This window comes from Mustelus asterias, chromosome 18 (genome assembly GCF_964213995.1).
Source record: "Mustelus asterias chromosome 18, sMusAst1.hap1.1, whole genome shotgun sequence".
Classification (NCBI taxonomy): Eukaryota; Metazoa; Chordata; class Chondrichthyes; order Carcharhiniformes; family Triakidae; genus Mustelus; species Mustelus asterias.
In genome coordinates, this window is record NC_135818.1 from 25,912,738 (window position 1) to 25,932,712 (window position 19,975).

At 44.7% G+C, this 19,975-nt stretch overlaps 1 protein-coding gene across 3 annotated transcripts in view; it reads left to right on the plus strand.

The window, feature by feature from the left end:
• Positions 1-876: 876 nt before the first annotated feature.
• Positions 877-19,975, plus strand: part of heatr4 (HEAT repeat containing 4) — a 101,140-nt gene continuing 82,041 nt past the window's right edge. For 2 of the 3 annotated variants that reach the window (XM_078233576.1, XM_078233577.1), the window contains exons 1-4: positions 895-960; positions 10,120-10,184; positions 16,755-17,636; positions 18,814-18,995. In XM_078233576.1, coding sequence (XP_078089702.1) covers positions 16,810-17,636; positions 18,814-18,995 — 1,009 coding nt within the window. In that variant the 5' untranslated portion in view covers positions 895-960; positions 10,120-10,184; positions 16,755-16,809. Of the gene's footprint in view, positions 961-10,119; positions 10,185-16,754; positions 17,637-18,813; positions 18,996-19,975 lie in introns of all 3 variants that reach the window. The other variant, XM_078233575.1, reaches the window with a different exon arrangement.

Below are 19,975 nucleotides of genomic sequence, written 5' to 3' on the forward strand. Positions count from 1 at the left end.
TCAGCAGTGTATTTAATGGTGGTTTGCAAGCTGCAATCAAGGTGAGGAAGAAGGAAGTTTGTGAACTACCTGAAGTGGTTCCTTTTAGCTTTGATAGTGTATTGCAATCCCTGTGCCTACTTAACTCGTCTCTCAAGTACTCTGAAACTGATCATTGCTAATTTTAATAAACTTGTGCCTTAATGAAAACATTCCAAGGTGACAGGCTCAATAAAATAAGGTATGACAACGATTCGCATGAGACAATGTCTCGCTCATCACATCTCACCTGCCAATCAGAAAAAGACCCATTTATGCCAACTTTTCTGCCAGTCAACCAATCTTCTAACCATGCTCATATATTATTCCTCTACTGTAGGAGCTTTTATTTTCTGCAATAACCTTTGATGTAACACCTGATCAAATGTCACTGGAAATACCTCCAGCAGTGGAAACTGGATCATTACATTTATTCAAGGCAGAGTTAAAGTTTTATTGATAGACAAAGGGTCATTGGGGGAGGGGGGCATACAGGAAAGTGAAATTGAGACCGCAACCAGATTAGCTGTTATCTTACTGAATGACAGAGCAGGCTTAAAGGACAAAATGGCCTACTCCTGCTCCCAGATCTTGTGTTGCCTAAAGTGCGTTTGACAAATAATTGTCAATAATGCCCTGTTGTTTAACGTGTACAGTGGTAAATGACTATCATTAGTACAATGTCTAAAGGGGACACTGGGTAAGTGTCTATAAGACTATGTTGTCTAATGGGGCTGAGGGTCGATGACTGTCTATAATACCGTGTTGCCTGGATGAGGCGGAGGGCCGGTTCTAGCCGTTCCGTTGCTAGTTGCCGTTGCCTGGTAACGCTGCGGCCTGGTGTCCCCCGCCTTCCTTGTCCCCCGGAGTGGCGGTGCGCAGGAATGTTCCGGCTCTGATTCTCGCACCGGCTCTAACGGCTGTCAGTCCGACAAGGCCCAGGTAACCAGAGAGAGAGAAACAAACCGTGAAACATAGAGTCTGAGTCATGGAGAGAGAGAAATAAAGATGGTTAGATTACTGGAGGGATGGAATTGGAGTACCTAGTGTTAGATTGAGTCAAAGTTAAACTGGGCGGTTGTGTTCCTGATAGACAGCATTTCAAAGTTTCTCCTCTTTTAAATCTCTTACAATTAATCTTGAATCGACATCCCCATATTTATGATCCCTCGACTAATCGTTTTATCTCTATCCTCTCCGATCCTTTGTAATTTTAAACACTTTTTTCAAATCGTCCTCCAATTTCCTGTACTAACAAAGCATCTCCTAATTTTAGATTTGTTTCTTCATACCAGACAGAATCGTTGTGAATCTGCTACATCCTTTCTATAATTTAGAACCCAAAACCACACACATAGAAACCCAACAGTGCAGAAGGAGGCCATTCGGCCCATCGAGTCTGCACCGACCACAATCCCACCCAGGCCCTACCCCCACATATTTACCTGCTAATCCCTCTAACCTATGCATCTCAGGACTCTAAGGGGCAATTTTTAACCTGGCCAATCAACCTAACCCGCACATCTTTGGGCATATCAACCGTGGACTTAAGCATATCATCTTTTACATCAACTTTTTAAATTCTATACCACATTCTTGCCGTCAAACTATGTATTTGTTTTACTTGTGGCCATATCCATTCGAGGTGTTTTTAGTGTTGTGACCCAAAAACTCTCAACTCCCCCCACCGCCCGTCGTTTTTCTGCACTATCCAACCATCCCAAAAGTCAGTGGCACAGTGGCTAGCACTGCTGCCTCACAGCGCCAGGGACCGGGGTTCAATTCTTGGCTTGGGTCACTGTCTGTGCGGAGTCTGCATGTTCTCCCCGTGTCTGCGTGGGTTTCCTTCAGGTGTTCCAGTTTCCTCCCACAGTCCGAAAGACGTGCTGGTTAGGTGCATTGGCCATGCAAAATTCTCCCTCAGTGTATCCGAACAGGCGCCCGAGTGTGGTGACTAGGGGATTTTCACAGTAAATTCATTGGAGTGTTAATGTAAGCCTACTTACATAAATAGGCTTTAACTTTATAATTAGTGCTTCCAATCTCACTGGCATTTAATTTCTTCTGCCATTCCCCCCCCCCCCCCATTCCACCATCTTTACAACATCTCCATGCTCCTCACTTATTATCCCTCTTGTTGTATTGCCTTCAAAATTGAACATCACCTTCTCTAATCCTGTTGCCAAAATCACTGATGTATGTAATGAACAGAAGTGGTCTTAGAACTGAACTCTTGTCAACATGACAACCAACATCCAACCATGCCTTCCTGCATAACCCTTTCTGTAGTAGTCTGCTGTGTGGGACCTTGTCATAGGCTTTCTAAAAGTCCATGTACACCATATCCACCATGTTACCCAAATCCACTATATCTGTGACCTCAAAGCACCATCTTCCTTTCTGCTTATTTTCGTCACAGAATAATCTGGCATAGAAGGAGGGTATTTAGCCCATCATGTTGTGCCAGCTTTTTGAAGGTGCTATCCAATGGTTCCATTCCCCTACTCTTTCCCATAACAATGTAATTTTTTTCACATCTCAAGTACGTATTCAGTTACTTTTGAATTTGTTTCCACAACCCTTTTGGGTAATGTTTCCCAGTTTCTACTGGAGGCTTAACTAGTGTTTTATAAAGGTTTAGCATAACCTCCTTAGTTTTGTACTTTATGCCACTGTTTACAAAACCAGCTATCCTCTATACCTTCATAATGTCTACTGCCACCTTCATAGACATGTAGATGTGCATCCATGAGTTTCTGTCCCTGTATCCACTTTAAAATGGTACCATTTAATTTGTTTACTCTTTTCAATCTTGCAACAAGGTGGCATCAGCTTTTCACTAGTCTGCCTTTGACCTCCTGAAGTCTGTTGATAACCTCTTCACAGTTTACTACAATTCTGAGTTCAGTAACAGATATAATCAAGTATAGAGCACAGGAATCATAGAATCCCTACAGAAGGAGGCCATTCAGTCCATTGAGTTAGCACCAACTCTCAAAGAACATCTTACCCAGGCCCACCCCTCGACCCATCCCTGTAACCCCATGCATTTACCCCTCTAATCCCCCTAACCTACATATCCTAGGATACCAAAGGGCAATTTAGCATAGCCATTCCACCTAACCTGCACATCTTTGGACTGTGGGAGGAAACGGAGCACCCGGAGGAAATACACGCAAACATAGGGAGAATGCAAGCTGCACACAGTCACTCAAGGCAAGAATAAAACTCAGATCCCAGGCGCTGAGAGGCAGCAGTGCCACTGTGCTACCCACTGGGTCATTCAGCCCAATTGGTTTATGTTCCACAGCAGACTGCCCCCATCCTTGTTTTAATATAACTGGCAAAAAATCCTTTTGTTCCTTTCCCCTATATGTGCTTAACTCTCTTCCCCGTAAATGCATCTACACTACTTGCCTCAACTACTTTTGGTAATACATTTCACATTTTTACTATTCTTTCAGTATTCTTTCAGGGTGGCACGGTAGCACAGTGGTTAGCACTGCTGCTTCACAGCTCCAGGGACCTGGGTTCGATTCCCGGCTTGGGTCACTGTCTGTGTGGAGTTTTCACATTCTCCTCGTGTCTGCGTGGGTTTCCTCCGGGTGCTCCGGTTTCCTCCCACAGTCCAAAGATGTGCGGGTTAGGTTGATTGGTCATGCTAAAAATTGCCCTTAGTGTCCTGAGATGCGGAGGTTAGAGGGATTAGTGGGTAAATATGTAGGGATATGGGGGTAGGCCCTGGGTGGGATTGTGGTCGGTGCAGACTCGATGGGCCAAATGGCCTCTTTCTGTACTATAGGGTTTCTATGATGATTTCTATGATAAATAAGTTTATCCTGAATTCCTTGTTTGATTTTGGACTATCTTATATTTATGATCTCTAGTTTTGGACTCTGCTACAAAAAGAATTATTTTCTCCTATCAAACATGCACTAAAGTGGTTCAAGAAGGAAGCTCACCACTGCCTTATCAAGGGCAATTAGGGATGGGCAATAAATGCTGGTCTAGTTAGTGACACCCATATCCCATGAATGAATAAGATTTCATTTTCTTAAAGACCTTGATCATGTTACCCCTCACTCTTTTTCCTAGAAAACTATTTGGTCTTTTCTGATAGAAATATAGTTCTGGTCTCATCCTTGTGAATCTTTTTTGCACCTTTTCCAGTGCCTCTACATTTTTTCTTTAATATAGACACCAAAATGTGTGCAGTACTCCTAAGTGTGGTCTGACCAAGGATTGACAAGTTGAACATAACTTCTCTGCTTCTCAGTTCTGTTCTAGAAACAAATCACGGTGCTAGTTTTATTTCTTTATGGACTAATTAACCTGTGTTGCTACGTTTTGTGTCCATATCCCTTGATCGCTTTGCGATCCAGACAATATGTGGCCTCCTTATTCTTCCTATCAAAATGTGCCACCTCATATTTACTGGGGTATGTTTATTGAAATTCACTTGTATGCAATATCTAGAATCATAAAATCCCTACAGTGCAGAAGGAGACCATTTGGCCCATAGAGTCTGCACTGATCACAATCCTACCAAAGCTCTACCCTTATAACCCCACGTAATCCCCCTGACATGAAGGGGAAATCCCACCTGAACCTGTTCCCCGTAACCCCAAGTATTTACCCCACTAATCCCCCTAACTTACACATCTTGGGACGCTAAGGGGCACTTTAGCACAGCCAAGCCACCTAACCTGTACATCGTTGGAGTGTGGGAGGAAATCAGAGCACCCGGAGGAAACCCACGCGTCGCAGGGAGAATGTGCAAACTTCAAATAGACAGTGACCCGAGGCTGGAATTGAACCCGGGTCTCTGGCACTGAGGCAGCACTGTGCTACCGAAAGGTCTTTTTAAAATCAAAATATGTGGCACCTACTGTGTTACTCTTGCTTGCTTTTTCTGCGACTAAGTCAACAGCAACAATTTATATAGTGCTTTTAATGCAATAAAACCTTCCAAGGCAGTTCACAGAAGCATTTTAAACAAATTATGACACTAAGTCACATAAAGAGAAATTTGGCCGAAAGAAGGATTCTGAAGAAGTGTCTTAAAGGAAGAAAACAAGGTCGAGGTTGTGAGGTGTCAGGAGGGTGTTCCAGCGCTTATGGCATATATAGCTTGAGTCACAGCCACCAATGGGGGAGTGATTAAAATTGGGGCTACTCTAAAGGTCAGAATTAGATGAGTGCAGAAAACCAGGTTGAAAATTTTAAAAATCAAGGCGTTGCTTGATGGGGAGACAATGGTGATAGGGGAATGGGACTTGGTGAGTTAAGACAGAGACAATGAAGTGTTGAATGATCTCAAGTTTAGAGAGGGTAGAATATGAGCAATCAACCAGGAGAATGTTGGAATAGTCTAGAGGCAACAACGGCAAGATTGAGAGTTTCAGCAGCAGATGAGTTGAGGCAGAGGTGAAGTTAGATGATATTATGTAGGTAGAAATAGGCAATCTGAGTGATGATGCAAAAATTTGGTCAGAAGCTCATTTTGGAGTTAAATGTAACACCAAAGTTGCAGACAAACTTCTTTAGTCTCAGACCGTTACCGGAAGAGGGATGGAGTCTTGAGGGAAGGAAATCTGCCAACCTTACTGGGTCTGACCTACATATGACTCCAGATCCACAGCAAATGTGGATGACTCTTAAATGCCTACTGAAATAAGACATAGGAACAGAATTAGGCCACTCGGCCCATCGAGTCTGTTCTGCCATCAAATCATGGCTGACATTTTTCTCATTCCCATTCCCCTGCCTTTTCTCCATAACCCCTGATCCCCTTATTAATCAAGAACCTATTTATCTCTGTCTTAAGGACACTCAATGACCTGGCCTCCACAGCCTTCTGCAGCAAACAGTTCCACAGATTCACCACTCTCTGGCTAAAGAAATTCCTCTTCATTCCTCAATACTACCTGTCCCTCTACATATCTTTGTATCATCTGCAAACTTAGCAACAGTGCCTTCAGTTAATGTATATTGTGAAAAGTTGCGGTCCCAGCACTGACCCCTGCGGCATACCACTAGTCACCGGCTGCCATCCTGAAAAGGATCCCTCAATCCCCACTTTCTGTCTTCTGCCAGTCAGCCAATTCTCTATCCTTGCCAAGATCTTACCCTTAACACCGTGGGCTCTTAACTTATTTAACAGTCTCCTATGTGGCACCTTGTCAAAGGCCTTTTGGAAATCTAAATAAATCACATCCACTGGTTCTCCTTTATCTAACTTCCTTGTTACCTCCTCAAAGAACTCTAACAGATTTGTCAGACATGACCTCCCCTAGATGAAGCCGTGCTGACTCCGTCCTATTTTATCATGCACTTCCAAGTACTCCGCGATTTCATCTTTAATAATGGACTCTAAAATCTTGCCAATGACCGAAGTCAGGCTAACCGGCTTATAATTTCCTGTCCGCTGCTGCCTCCCTCCCTTCTTAAACAGCGGTGTTACATTAGCTACTTTCCAATCCTCTGGGACCCTCCCTGCCTCCAGTGATTCCTGAAAGATCACCATCAATGCCTCCACAATTTCCTCAGCTATCTCTTTTAGAACCCCAGGGTGTAGCCCATCCGGTCCAGATGATTTATCCACCTTCAGACCTTTCAGTTTCCCCAGAACCTTCTCCTTAGTGATGGCCACTACACTCACCTGTACTCCCTGATTCTCCTGGAGCTCTGGCATCCCACTGGTGTCTTCCACCGTGAAGACTGATGCAAAGTAACTATTCAATTCCTCTGCCATTTCTTTGTTTCCCATTATTACTTCTCCAGCCTCGTGTTCCAGTGGTCCAATGTCTATTTTTGCCTCTCTCTTACCTTTTGTATGTTGAAAAAAGAATATATAAAATGGCCGAGCAATCCATTCAGTTACACCAAACCACTACAGAAACATTGAATCAGATTGCAGTGCTTCAAGAAGGCAGCACACCATCACTTTCTTGAGGGCAATTGGGGATGGGCAATAAACGTTGCCAATGCCTACATCCCATAAAAAATAACATTGTCTACTGCCAATGTAATATGGCCATCTGCACATGTGTACTTCTCCATGCAGATTTCATTCTGCTGCACCCACCCCACCAGAAAGCCTTCAAATGGAAATATATTTATCCTTCAGGAACAACATCCCATTTTGTTATACATTACAAGGGAGAAAGAATAGAGAGAAGGTGGAGTGAGGGACAATCGGAATGAGTTAGAGCTGTGAGACAAATGGTCAGAGTCGAAAACGTTGTAAGGCCTGGTTTTACCCAGAAAACTTGCACTGGAGAAAAGGACGATGCAGTCTCATTTCACTGATATTGTATCAGAGACAAATAGTATTCCATGATCTCACACTTGGGTAATGTCAGCGAGTGATTAAAATCTCATATTTAACCCCCTCTTCTGTTGTAAACTCTGCAGATTTCAGATGGATGTTTTTGTTTCTGCAAATCCCGACCTACAGTCCCCCACTCTCTGCAATAAAAGAGGGAATATTCTTGTCTCTTCAAAAGTGGGGATGTGTCCGGGTGCAGTCAAAGTTTGTTTTTTCCTTTTCATAGATTTGGGGTGAGAGCCTATAAAACAATAAACAGGGTGGAAAATCACTAGTACTGTAGATGCATAGCATTGGCAACCAACACAGCCAAAAGCTAATTAATAAAAGTTAGGAAATGGCGTTTAGAATGGTGACTGAAAACAATGGCTTTAGTTCTCTCAATATTTAATTGGAGGACATTGTTGCTCATCTATTCTAGATGTTTGATAAGCAGTTTGATAATTTAGCAACGGTAGAGGGAGAGGTGGTGATAATTAAGTAGAACTGGGTGTATTCAGTAGACATGAAAACTAATGCTGTGCTTTTGGTTGATGTTATCGAGGGGCTCTGGGTAGATACAATGTAGGAAGGAGCCAAGGATAGATCCTTGACAGATACCCTTGGTGACAGTGCAGGGGCAGGAAGAGAACCTATTGCAAGGGATGCTCTTGGTTTAATTAGATAAGAGAACCATGTGAAGTCAGACCCAACCAGCTGGATGAAAGTGGAGAGGCGTTGGAGGAGGATGGTGTGGTCAACTCTGTCAAAGACTACAAACAGGCTGAGAAGGACAAGGAGGAAAAGTCTACTTTGTCACAGTCACATAGGATGTAATTTGTGATGTTGATAAGAGCTCTTTTGATGCTGTGACCAGGATGGAAATTGAATCGGAGGGATCCAAACGTGGACTTCCTAGAAAGATAGGCATGGATTTGGAGAGGAAAGGGAGGTTGGAGATGGGACTAGATCAAGAATAGACTATTCAGCTTATTTAGCCTGCTGCAGCAGATCATGGCTTATTTGATTGTGGCCCTAATTCCATTTTCTTGCCTGCACCCTCCCCCCCCCCCCCAATAAAAATCAAAAAATCTCTTTCCTCGGCATTGAATATATTTGATCACATGGCCTCTGTTGTTCACCATGGAAGAGAGTTCTGGAAGATAATTCCAAAGTCAAGCAACTGTTTGAGAGGAATACTTTTCTCTTCATCTCTGTCTTAAATGGCAGACACCTTATTTTTAAAACTGTTCCCCTTTGTTCTAGGTTCCTTCATAAGTAGAATCATTCTCTCTGCATCTACCCTGTCAAGTCCCCTCAATCTGATATGTTTCAATAAGATCAAAATCTTTTACATTTAAATAAAGACTGTAGTTTGAAAAGACATTGGGATTGAATGTTGGATTTGAAGAGCGGGATGATTGTGGCAGAATAAGGAGAGCGAAACATCAACTGCTAATCCCCCTGATACTAAGGGGCAATTTAGCATGGCCTGCCAACCTAACCCACACATCTTTGGAGTGTGGGACCATCCGGGATAAACCCACACAAGACATGGGGAGAACGTGCAAACTCCATGGGACCCTGGTGCTGTGAGGCAGCAGGACTAACCACTGTGCCACCGTGCCACCCTAAAGTTCCCACTGTTGGCACTTTTCTGTGGTTTGGCAAATTGATTACCAAGAATGTGCCTATGGGAAGAGAACTCAAGAAGAGGGAGAAGAATACTTTTTATTTTTATATTCCTCAATGAGGTCCACAGTTTGTTTTTGATTTCATAATTCTTTAATTTTATAACTTTAAAGTTTATTTATTGGTCACAATTAAGGCTTACATTAACACTGCAATTAAGTTACTGTGAAATTCCCCTAGTCTCCACACTCCGGTGCCTGTTTGGGTCAATGCACCAAACCAGCACGTCTTTCTGACTGTGGGAGGAAACCAGAGGACACGGAGGAAACCCACACAGACACGGGAAGAACATGCGAACTCCACACAGACAGTGACCCAAGTGGGAATTGAACCCGGGTCCTGGCGCTGTGAGGTAGCAGTGCTAACCACTGTGCCATCCTTTTTCATTCTTAGCATAGAACGAAAAAGCTTTTTTCTTTAGTTCCAATTTTACACTTCTGTCTTTAATCATCCATGGGTTTCATTTTTGACTAGTTTATTTTTGCTTTATATATTTCTCCAAAATCCTCTTCATCAGCATTAAGTATTTCCCACTTCCCAGGTTCCATTCTCATCCCATCACAATTCACTTTTTTCCCCAATCTGTTATTTTGGCTTTGCCACAAAAAAAGCTAATGGAACGTGACCAGAATACAAGAAGATAGAAATCACGCCTTAGCTATACAGTTGGTTACATCACACTGTGAGCAGTTCTGAGCACCACATCTTAGGAAGAACATATTGATCTCTGAGGGCGTGCAGTGTAGATGTAAACTGTTATCAAAATGAAACCTGGTCTCTAAGGATTAAGCTACAAGTAGCGATTAAACAAATTATGGCCGTGTTCCTTGGAATTTAGAAGGTTAAGACTTGTGCCGCAAAACTAGGTGTCATCCTGATTAAGCTGTTCCAGCTACAACAGTAGAATCTACCCAACAAGGTAGAATATTGCTCAGGTATGTACTGTCCACAAAATACAGAACATCCAATCCGGCCAATTAGCACCCTGTTATTCTACCTTTGATCATCAGCTAGTTGGAGGAAGGTGCTATTGTCAGTGCTATCAAGTGGCACTCATGTAAAATAACCTGCTTACTGATGCTCAGTTTGGTTTCCACCAGGGCCACTCGGCTCCAAACCACGTTACCACCTTGGTCCAAACATGGACAAAAGAGCTGAACCTGAGGTGAGGTGAGAGTGATTGCTTTGACATCAAAGCAGCATTTGACTAAGTGTGGCATCAAAGAGCCCTAGCTTACTGTTGCTCTGTGGTCCTATGCCCCAATATCATTTTTCAACTCTCATTAATAACTCATTCTTTTATCTTTCTAAAATCCCAATTCCAAACTGATGTCTTGGGTTTTATGTTAACTTTCCTGATTTCGACCTTAAACTTGATCATATGGCCACATCATGAGGTATGCATTCACTGACTTTTCTGAACTGTTTTGTTACTTATAACGATATATGGAAACTCATTTCCCACATAGGCTTAGAGTTGCTGATTGAGACAGGAACTTTGTACATATTTCAGGAATCCAATTCCTTTTATTAAAAGAAAAGTCCCATAAGATTGTGTCTGTTCAAAGGTTCAAGGCTGACTCTTTATTAGCTGTAGGGCGGCACGGTAGCACAGTGGTTAGCACTGCTGCTTCACAGCTCCAGGGTCCCGGGTTCGATTCCCGGCTCGGTTCACTGTCTGTGTGGAGTTTGCACATTCTCCTCGTGTCTGCGTGGGTTTCCTCCAGGTGCTCCGGTTTCCTCCCACCGTCCAAAGATGTGCGGGTTAGGTTGATTGGCCAGGTTAAAAATTGTCCCTTAGAGTCTTGAGATGCGTACGTTAGAGGGATTAGCGGGTGAATATGTGGGGGTAGGGCCTGGGTGGGATTGTGGTCGGTGCAGACTCGATGGGCCGAATGGCCTCCTTCTGCACTGTAGGGTTTCTATGATTCTATGATTAGCAATGGCTATGAATATATTGAAACATAAGTGAGACTTAAAGTAATTGAGCAGCAGTTGAGGACCATGTTACCAATATAACTGTCCTTCTGGTAATAGGGCATGACTCATTTTTTCTCCACACTTATATGTAAACATATTGCCCAAATTGGTGCATCTCCTGACCGTACAACCTTGAGAATGTCAGAACCCAAAAACCAGAACTACAGAAAGATGCATTCAATCATGTATCTTTATACCTGCCCTAATAAACACCATTTGATTTGATTTATTGTCATATGTATTAACATACAATGAAAAATATTGTTTCTTGCACGCTACACAGACAAAACATACCGTTCATAGAGAAGGAAATGAGAGAGTGCAGAATGTAGTGTTACAGTCATAGCTAGGGTGTAGAGAAAGATCAACTTAAAGCATAGTAAGTCCATTCAAAAGTCTGACAGCAGCAGGGAAGAAGCTGTTCTTGAGTCGTTGGTACGTGACCTCAGACTTTTGTATCTTTTTCCCGAAGGAAGAAGATGGAAGAGAGAATGTCCGGGGTGAATGGGGTCCTGAATTACGCTGGCTGCTTTGCCGAGACAGTGGGAAGTGTAGACAGAGTCAATGGATGGGAGGCTGGTTTGCGTGATGGATTGGGCTACATTCACGACCTTTTGTAGTTCCTTGCGGTCTTGGGCAGAGCAGGAGCCATACCAAGCTGTGATACAACCAGAAAGAATGCTTTCTACGGTGCATCTGTAAACGTCGGTGAGAGTCTTAGCTGACATGCCAAATTTCCTTAGTCTTCTGAGAAAGTAGAGGTATTGGTGGGCTTTCTTAACTATAGTGCCGGCATGGGGGGACCAGGACAGATTGTTGGTGACCTGGACACCTAAAAACTTGAAACTCTCGACCCTTTCTACTTCGTCCCCATTGATGTAGACAGGGGCATGTTCTCATTTATGCTTCCTGAAGTCGATGACAATCTCCTTCGTTTTATTGACATTGAGGGAGAGATTATTGTTGCCGCACCAGTTCATCAGATTCTCTATCTCATTCCTGTACTTTGTCTTGTTATTGTTTGAGATCCGACCCACTACAGTGGTGTCGTCAGCAAACTTGAAAATCAAATTAGAGGGGAATTTGGCCGCACAGTCATAGGTGTATAAGGAGTATAATAGAGGCCTGAGAACACAGCTTTGTGGGGCACCGGTGTTGAGGATGATCGTGGAGGAGGTGTTGCTGATTGTGGTCTGTGAGTTAGGAAGTTCAGGATCCAGTCACAGAGGGAGGAGCCACGGCCCAGGCCACGGAGTTTTTAGATGAGTTTCATGGGAATAATAGTGTTGAAGGCTGAGCTGTAGTCTATGAATAGGAGTCTGACACAGGTGTCCTTGTTATCTAGGTGTTCCAGGGTTGAGTGCAGGGCCAGGGAAATGGCGTCTGCTGTGGACCTGTTGCGGCAGTAGGCAAACTGTAGTGGATCCAGGTAGTCTGGGAGGCTGGAATTGATTCATGCCGTGACTAATCTTTCGAAGCACTTCATAATGATGGATATCAGAGCCATCGGCTGATAGTCATTGAGGCACGCTGCTTGGTTTTTCTTAGGTACCGAGATGATGGTCGTATTCTTGAAGCAGATAGGAACCTCAGATTGTTGTAAAGAGAGGTTGAAGATGTCTGTGAATACCTCCGCCAGCTGATCCGCACAGGATCTGAGTGCACTTCTGGATACCCAATCCGCTTTCCGTGGGTTGATCTTCAAGAAAGTTGCTCTGACATACAAAGAACAATACAGCACAGGAACAGGCCCTTCGGCCCTCCAAGCCCGCGCCGCTCCCTGGTCCCAACTAGACCATTCTTTTGTATCCCTCCATTCCCACTCCGTTCATGTGGCTATCTAGATAAGTCTTAAACGTTCCCAGTGTGTCTGCCTCCACCACCTTGCCTGGCAGCGCATTCCAGGCCCCCACCACCCTCTGTGTAAAATACGTCCTTCTGATATCCGTGTTAAACCTCCCACCCTCCCCTCACCTTGAACCTATGACCCCTCGTGAACGTCACCACAGACCTGGGAAAAAGCTTCCCACCGTTCACCCTATCTATGCCTTTCATAATTTTATACACCTCTATTAGGTCACCCCTCATCCTCCGTCTTTCCAGTGAGAACAACCCCAGTTTACCCAATCTCTCCTCATAACTAAGCCCTTCCATACCAGGCAACATCCTGGTAAACCTCCTCTGCACTCTCTCTAAAGCCTCCATGTCCTTCTGGTAGTGTGGTGACCAGAACTGGGCGCAGTATTCCAAATGCGGCCGAACCAACGTTCTATACAACTGCACCATCAGACCCCAACTTTTATACTCTATGCCCCGTCCTATAAAGGCATGCATGCCATATGCCTTCTTCTTCTTCACTACCTTCTCCGCCTGTGCCGTCACCTTCAAGGATCTGTGGACTTGCACACCCAGGTCCCTCTGCGTATCTACACCCTTTATGGTTCTGCCATTTATCGTATAGCTCCCCCCCTACGTTAGTTCTACCAAAATGCATCACTTCGCATTTATCTGGATTGAACTCCATCTGCCATTTCTTTGCCCAAATTTCCAGCCTATCTATATCCTTCTGTAGCCTCTGACAATGTTCCTCACTATCTGCAAGTCCAGCCATTTTTGTGTCGTCCGCAAACTTACTGATCACCCCAGTTGCACCTTCTTCCAGATCGCAATGGTGACCCCAGATACAGGTTCACCCAGGGCTTCCAGGGTGGAGGGCATGCTCTCGCTGACCTCTTGCTCAAAACGGGCGTAGAATGCATTGAGCTCATCAGGAAGGGGTGCGTTGGAGCCGCTGATTTTACATGCCTTCATCTTGTAGCCTGTTATGTCTGGTAGGCCTTGCCATAGTCAACGGGGGTCGGTGTGGCTAGCCTGGGACTCTAGCTTGGTCCAGTATTGTCTTTTGGCATCTTTGATGGATCTCCTTAGATCATATCTGGCTTTCTTGTATAGGTCAGTGTCGCCTGGAACGCCTCAGACCTGGACTTCAGCAAGCAGTGGATATCCCTGTTCATCCAGGGTTTCCGGTTGGGGAATACGCGGATTTGCTTCTTTGGCACACAGTCTTCTACACACTTACTAATGAAGTCAGTTACTGTAGTGGCATACTCATTCAGGCTGGTCGCAGAATTTTTAAATACTGACCAGTCCACTGACTCCAAGCAACCCTGTAGGAGATCATCCGATTCCTCAGACCAACATTGCACAACTCTCTCTGATGGATTCTCCCGCTTCAGTTTTTGCTTATAAGCTGGGAGCAGGAGCATAGCCTTGTGGTCTGATTTGCCAAAGTGTGGGCGGGCGATAGAGTGGTAGGCATGTTTGATATTTGTGTAGCAGCGGTCTAGGATGTTTGAGCCTCTGGTGGAGCAGGAGATGTGTTGGTGGTAACTTGGTAGTACGCTCTTGAGCTTGGCCTGATTGAAGTCCCCAGCCCCACGATGAACAAGGCCTCGGGATGTTTCGTCTCAAGGCTATTTGGAGTGGTGTATATTTCGTCCAGCGCGATCTTCACGCCCACATGGGGTGGGACTTAAACTGCCATCAGGATAACGGAGGTGGAACTCCCGCGAAAGGTACTAGGGGCGGCATTTTAGCATCAGGTATTCTAGGTCTGGGAAGCAGAAAATTACCAGTGTTGCTACGTCTAGGCACCACGAGGTGTTGATTAGGAAGCAGACCCCACCTCCCCTAGCCTTGCCTGAGGCCGCTGTGCGGTGCATTCGATGGATTGAGAAGCCCTCTGGTTGTAGGGCACTGTCCGGTGAAGCAGGAGTGAGCCACGTCTCCGTGAAACAGAGTCCACAGCAGCCCCTCAGTTCTCTTTGGAAAGTGAGTCTGGCTCTGAGTTCGTTCAGCTTGTTTTCCAGAGATTGGACATTTGCAAGCAGTAAGCTGGGGAGGGGGGCCTTGGGACTGGGTTGTTTCACTCTCACCTGCAGGCCTGCACGTTTTCCACACTTCCTGGAGTGTCTGCTTCTTTCCGAGCCTGGGAGACGGTGAGAGTGGTTTGCGGTGTTAAGGGTTTGGTTGTGTCCAATGAGGTTTTTTGCTCTGGTCGGTGTGCGGATGGAGGATTTGTTGCCTTGCTTGCGGTTCCTGCGTCGGTAGATGGGTCTGCACGGTCGGGTGTTCTGGGTGGCTGTCGGGCTGCGTTTTGGCTTTGCCAGTCGGTGGATATCCAGACCACGCTCTGCCGTGGACGGGTTGAAGGCCAGTGAGTGGATGATGTCCCTGGGGTCGCGGTCGCGGATAAGTCAGTGTATCAGGGTCCACTGGCTCACTGCCAGTTGGGGCTCTTCCTTCTGAGGTTGGAGGATCTTTAGACCCATCCCCATTCCCCCCACTACCCACCATTCTCCTAGTCAGGAATCTGGCAAGGTCTGTGGCCAACATGGGCTTTGGATCTCCCTTACCTGCTTTTTAGCCTTAGTATGAACCTTTTCTGTTTCTATAGTGATGATGTAATTTATGATGTGAAGATGCCGGCATTGGACTGGAGTGGGCACAGTAAGAAGTCTCAACACCAGGTTAAAGTCCAACAGGTTTACTTGGTATCACGAGCTTTCGGAGCGCAGCTCCTTTGTCAGGTTAGTGGCTCTCCTGCTCACGCTGTGGGCTAATGGAAGCCTCTGCCAATCTCTTGGGTGGGCCTTCCCACTGCTCTGACCCCTGGTCTGCATGGTTTGTGTTGTGAGACTCCTTCTTTCAGACGAGGGGTCCGCTCCAGTTATGGTGTCAACCTTGTGAAGATCCCCAAGGCTTGGTCTCCAATCAGATCGGTCTGCAGCTCCCACCAGCTCTCTTCCACTCACCTTATGAAGGAGCAGCGCTCCGAAAGCTCATGTTACCAAATAAACCTGTTGGACTTTAACCTGGTGTTGTGAGACTTCTTGATGTAATCTATGACTTTGACGCCTAAATAGAGTTCGGTTCTTAATGTGATTCTAATAGAAATAAGACTTAATAAAAATTATAAACTGACAATCTTAATATTAATTTACATTCTAGCAAAAATTAATACTGAAAAATAGTAAGGGAATTTATCTTTGGTTACTTTTCAGCAATTTGCAAATATTTACTCATTCCAAAGAGATAGGAGATAAATCTGCAGAAGTCCTGAATATCTGTTCGAACAATAATAATTTGTTTGGTTGAGATGCAATCCCACACAGCAATCAACAGGAAGTCCAAAGCAGTTCTTCAGACAAAAACTTTTAGAGAAAAGTTTAAACTCTTACAATGCTTGATCCCTTAAAATAAGCACAAAACCAAATACTCTTACACATAACCCCAGGGACACCCATCTTAATTCAAGCAAGAAGTTGGTAATTAAAATCACCCACAACAAGAATTTTGTTCTTCTTACTGAGCTGTCTGCAGATTTCACCGTCTATTTCTCTTCCACAGTTGGAGGATTGGTTTGTACAATCCCATTAAAGTAACAATCCTGATGAAGAATAGAGTGAAAAAGAGAGCCAGTGAGAGAGAGAGAGAGAAAGCATGATGTGGAAGTAGAGAGAGTTGAAGTCTGATAGAGAAATATAGAGACTGAGAGACCTTAGGAAGGAGGAAAGTGAAAAAAGGGGCAGAGAGAATCAAAGAATTAATGTTTTTTGGAGGGAGACGAATCACTGTGGACTGAGGTCAGAGTTCACTCACTGAACTCATGTCAGAATTCACTTGCTGTGATCTGAGGGCACAATTCATTTTCTCTGCAATAATTTAATGGCTGTTATTAAATCCCTATTTACAGAGACAAATAGACTGAAATTTGGATTCTCCTGTGGAAGCAAAGTTTGATCTATCCCATGGATTTCCCAACAGTGAGACCTGCTCCCATCAGCGAGAATTGGAAGGCTGTCTTCCCCCTAAAGGAGGATGCCCTAACCCACCGCAAGTACAGGCAACTGCTGCACAGATGGTACATTAAAAATGCATCTCTGAATATGAAATTCTCCCAGGATGTCGTCAACACCATGATGTTCTACCGAGTCCCATTCAAGGAGAGGGATGGCAGCAACATGTTTGATCTCTTTGAGGTTGTTGAGCCCCGAGAGGTAAAACATCAACCCCCAAGCAAGCCCAGGCCCAGCCATTTGAAACGAATACCACATCACTGCAAATCTTTGTGCCAGAAATCCAAGCTGGGGGCAGAGGGTCAGGAGGAAATGCTGGCTGCAGACCGTTCTGATTGGAGACCACGCCTTGGGGATCTTCACAAGGTCGACACCATAACTGTGGCAGACTCCTCGTCTGAAAGAAGCAGTCTCACAACACAGACAATGCAGATGCAAGTAACAGACCAGGGGTCAGAGCAGTGGGAAGTCCCACCCAAGAGATTGGCAGAGGCTTCCACTAGCTCACTGCGTGAGCAATGGGATGAATACCTGGTAAAAAAGCTAAGCAAGAGGACGGCGCAATGGCTGGTGACCAAGCAGATGCCTCAGGGCCCATCTCGCGTCAGGCTGAACGAACTTCTGCAGGACCATTATGGCTCTGCACATGCCCATGCCCTGGTACAGGAAGAGACCATGACTGCCAGCGACTTCTGCCTTTACGACCAACTCAAAGCCCAGGAGCCCAGCGTGGCTGTGGTGACGAAAGTGACCAAGACTCCACTGGCTGCCTACTACAGGTACTAACACTGAACAGCAAACTTCTCGTAAGATGTCCCTAGTTATTGGATGCAGGCACCCACAGATTGTGTATTAACTTTTTGTGATTGTAAAACAGAAGGTGGTTATTTGGTCCATTGTGTATTTGCCAACTATTTCAATAATACATTCCAGATTATTGTGAGTGACTGCTAAAAAAAATCTCTGGTTATTTTACCAATTACCTTAAATCTTTGTTCTCTGATTACTGATCTCCTTGCCACTAGAAACAGTTTATCTCTATTTACTCCACCACTATCCCTCATTAAATACCACTTTTGAATATTCCATTTAGCTTTCTCTATTCAAAGGAGATCAATCCCAGCCTCTCCTATAAAGCTTCCTGTAAACCTCCCCCATACATTCCCCGCTTCCCCATGAAGCCCCCAATGTAAAGCTCTGCTTATATCTGAGCACAGTAAGAAGTCTCACAACACCAGGTTAAAGTCCAACAGGTTTATTTGGTAGCACAAGCTTAATATAAGCTTGTGGCTTGTGCTACCAAATAAACCTGTTGGACTTTAACCTGGTGTTGTGAGACTTCTTACTGTGCCTACCCCAGTCCAACGCCGGCATCTCCACATTATATGTGAACAGACAGATGGGGCTTTGGTTTAATGTCTCATCTGAAAGACGGCACCTCTGACAGTGTAAGCAGTGAGCATTGATTTTTGTGCTGAAGTCCTGGAGTTTAACTTGAACTCAGAATCCTGTGACTCAGATGCGAGTGCTATCAACTGAGCAGTGACTGACATCAAAAAGGAGAATCATAGAAATTCCAGCACTGGAGGGAGCCATCCAACCCAGTGTAGCTTGTCTATGCTAGTTCTTCAAATTGAGTATCTAATTTCATTTCTCTGCCCTTTCTTCTTTCCTAAAAGGGTGAGGATAAATTTGTAAACTTGCAGGAACAGCAAATAAATGTGACAAAGAAAGGTTTAAACCTTTTGAGCAGCTATGATTCAAGAAGATTTTATTTTTTGGGTGAGGAGGTTTCAGTGCTACCCTGATTGGAAAGTATTGGCAGTTATTTTGAAGATTGTGCTCCATGCTGTTTCTGTGTTGGAGAGGGGAGACATTTTTCAGTAACAGGATTAGATATTGATAAGAACATCAGTTATGGGTGGCAGAGTGGTGACTGTGATTGGCTTTCCACAGGGTTCCTGGGTTTCATCTGAATGAGGACATCCTGGAGGAACCTGGAGCTGTAAATCAGACTGCTGCCAACCTGATAGTGAAGCACTTTGAACTCCCTCCAAAGCCCAAGACTGTCCTGAACTCAAAACTTGGGAAGCATGTCTATTACACGGAGAATGTGTTTGAGCAAGAACTGTACACTGGTAATTAGAGGCAGCAGGAACTGCATAACTATTTACAGGATATGCAAAGAGATAGAGAGCTACACACCTAGAAGTACTGCTAAATAATAGCATTTTAATTCACATTCAACAACATATGAAACAATCCAATCTTGAATTCTAATGTTTCTAACCCATTCCCATTTCCCCCACGTTGACTTGGGATTCCAATGGACAAGCCCCCGTCTCTTCATTCCATGTTGTGGTTCAGGCATTCAATGAATGTGGCATGACCTGTGCCACTTGTGTTGAGTGTGAGCATATGTTTGGTTGTGTAACCTGGGGTCAACAACTCCTCCTCCTGTCCAATACAGTGTGTATTGGAACTTCAATTGATTTAAATATGAAAATATCACACTCAGACATGTCACAGGCTAAAACCTCTCATGCACTTGCACTTAAATCCAAGGCACAGGGGTTTAGCAGCAAGGTAGTACCATAAACTCAAAACATTATTCCTGCATGTAGGCTTATTCAAGAGTCTTATTCAAGAGTGGGGCGGCACGGTAGCACAGTGGTTAGCACTGCTGCTTCACAGCTCCAGGGACCTGGGTTCGATTCCCGGCTTAGGTCACTGTCTGTGTGGAGTTTGCACATTCTCCTCGTGTCTGCGTGGGTTTCCTCCGGGTGCTCTGGTTTCCTCCACATTCCAAAGATGTGTGGGTTAGGTTGATTGGCCATGCTTAAAATTGCCCCTTAGTGTCCTGAGATGTGTAGGTTAGAGGGATTAGTGGGTAAAATATGTAGGGATATGGGGGTAGGACCTGGGTGGTCGGTGCAGACTCGATGGGCCGAATGGCCTCTTTCTGTACTGCAGGGTTTCTATGATTTCTATGAGTCTCAGCTCCTCTTTTGAGAAAGATTGTCCCTACATTAATGGCACAGACGTGCTACTGAAGCTGTAGCTTTGGGTTCCTTGAAGTCTTTCTCTCATGCATCAGCGAGGGTCATCACCTGAACTG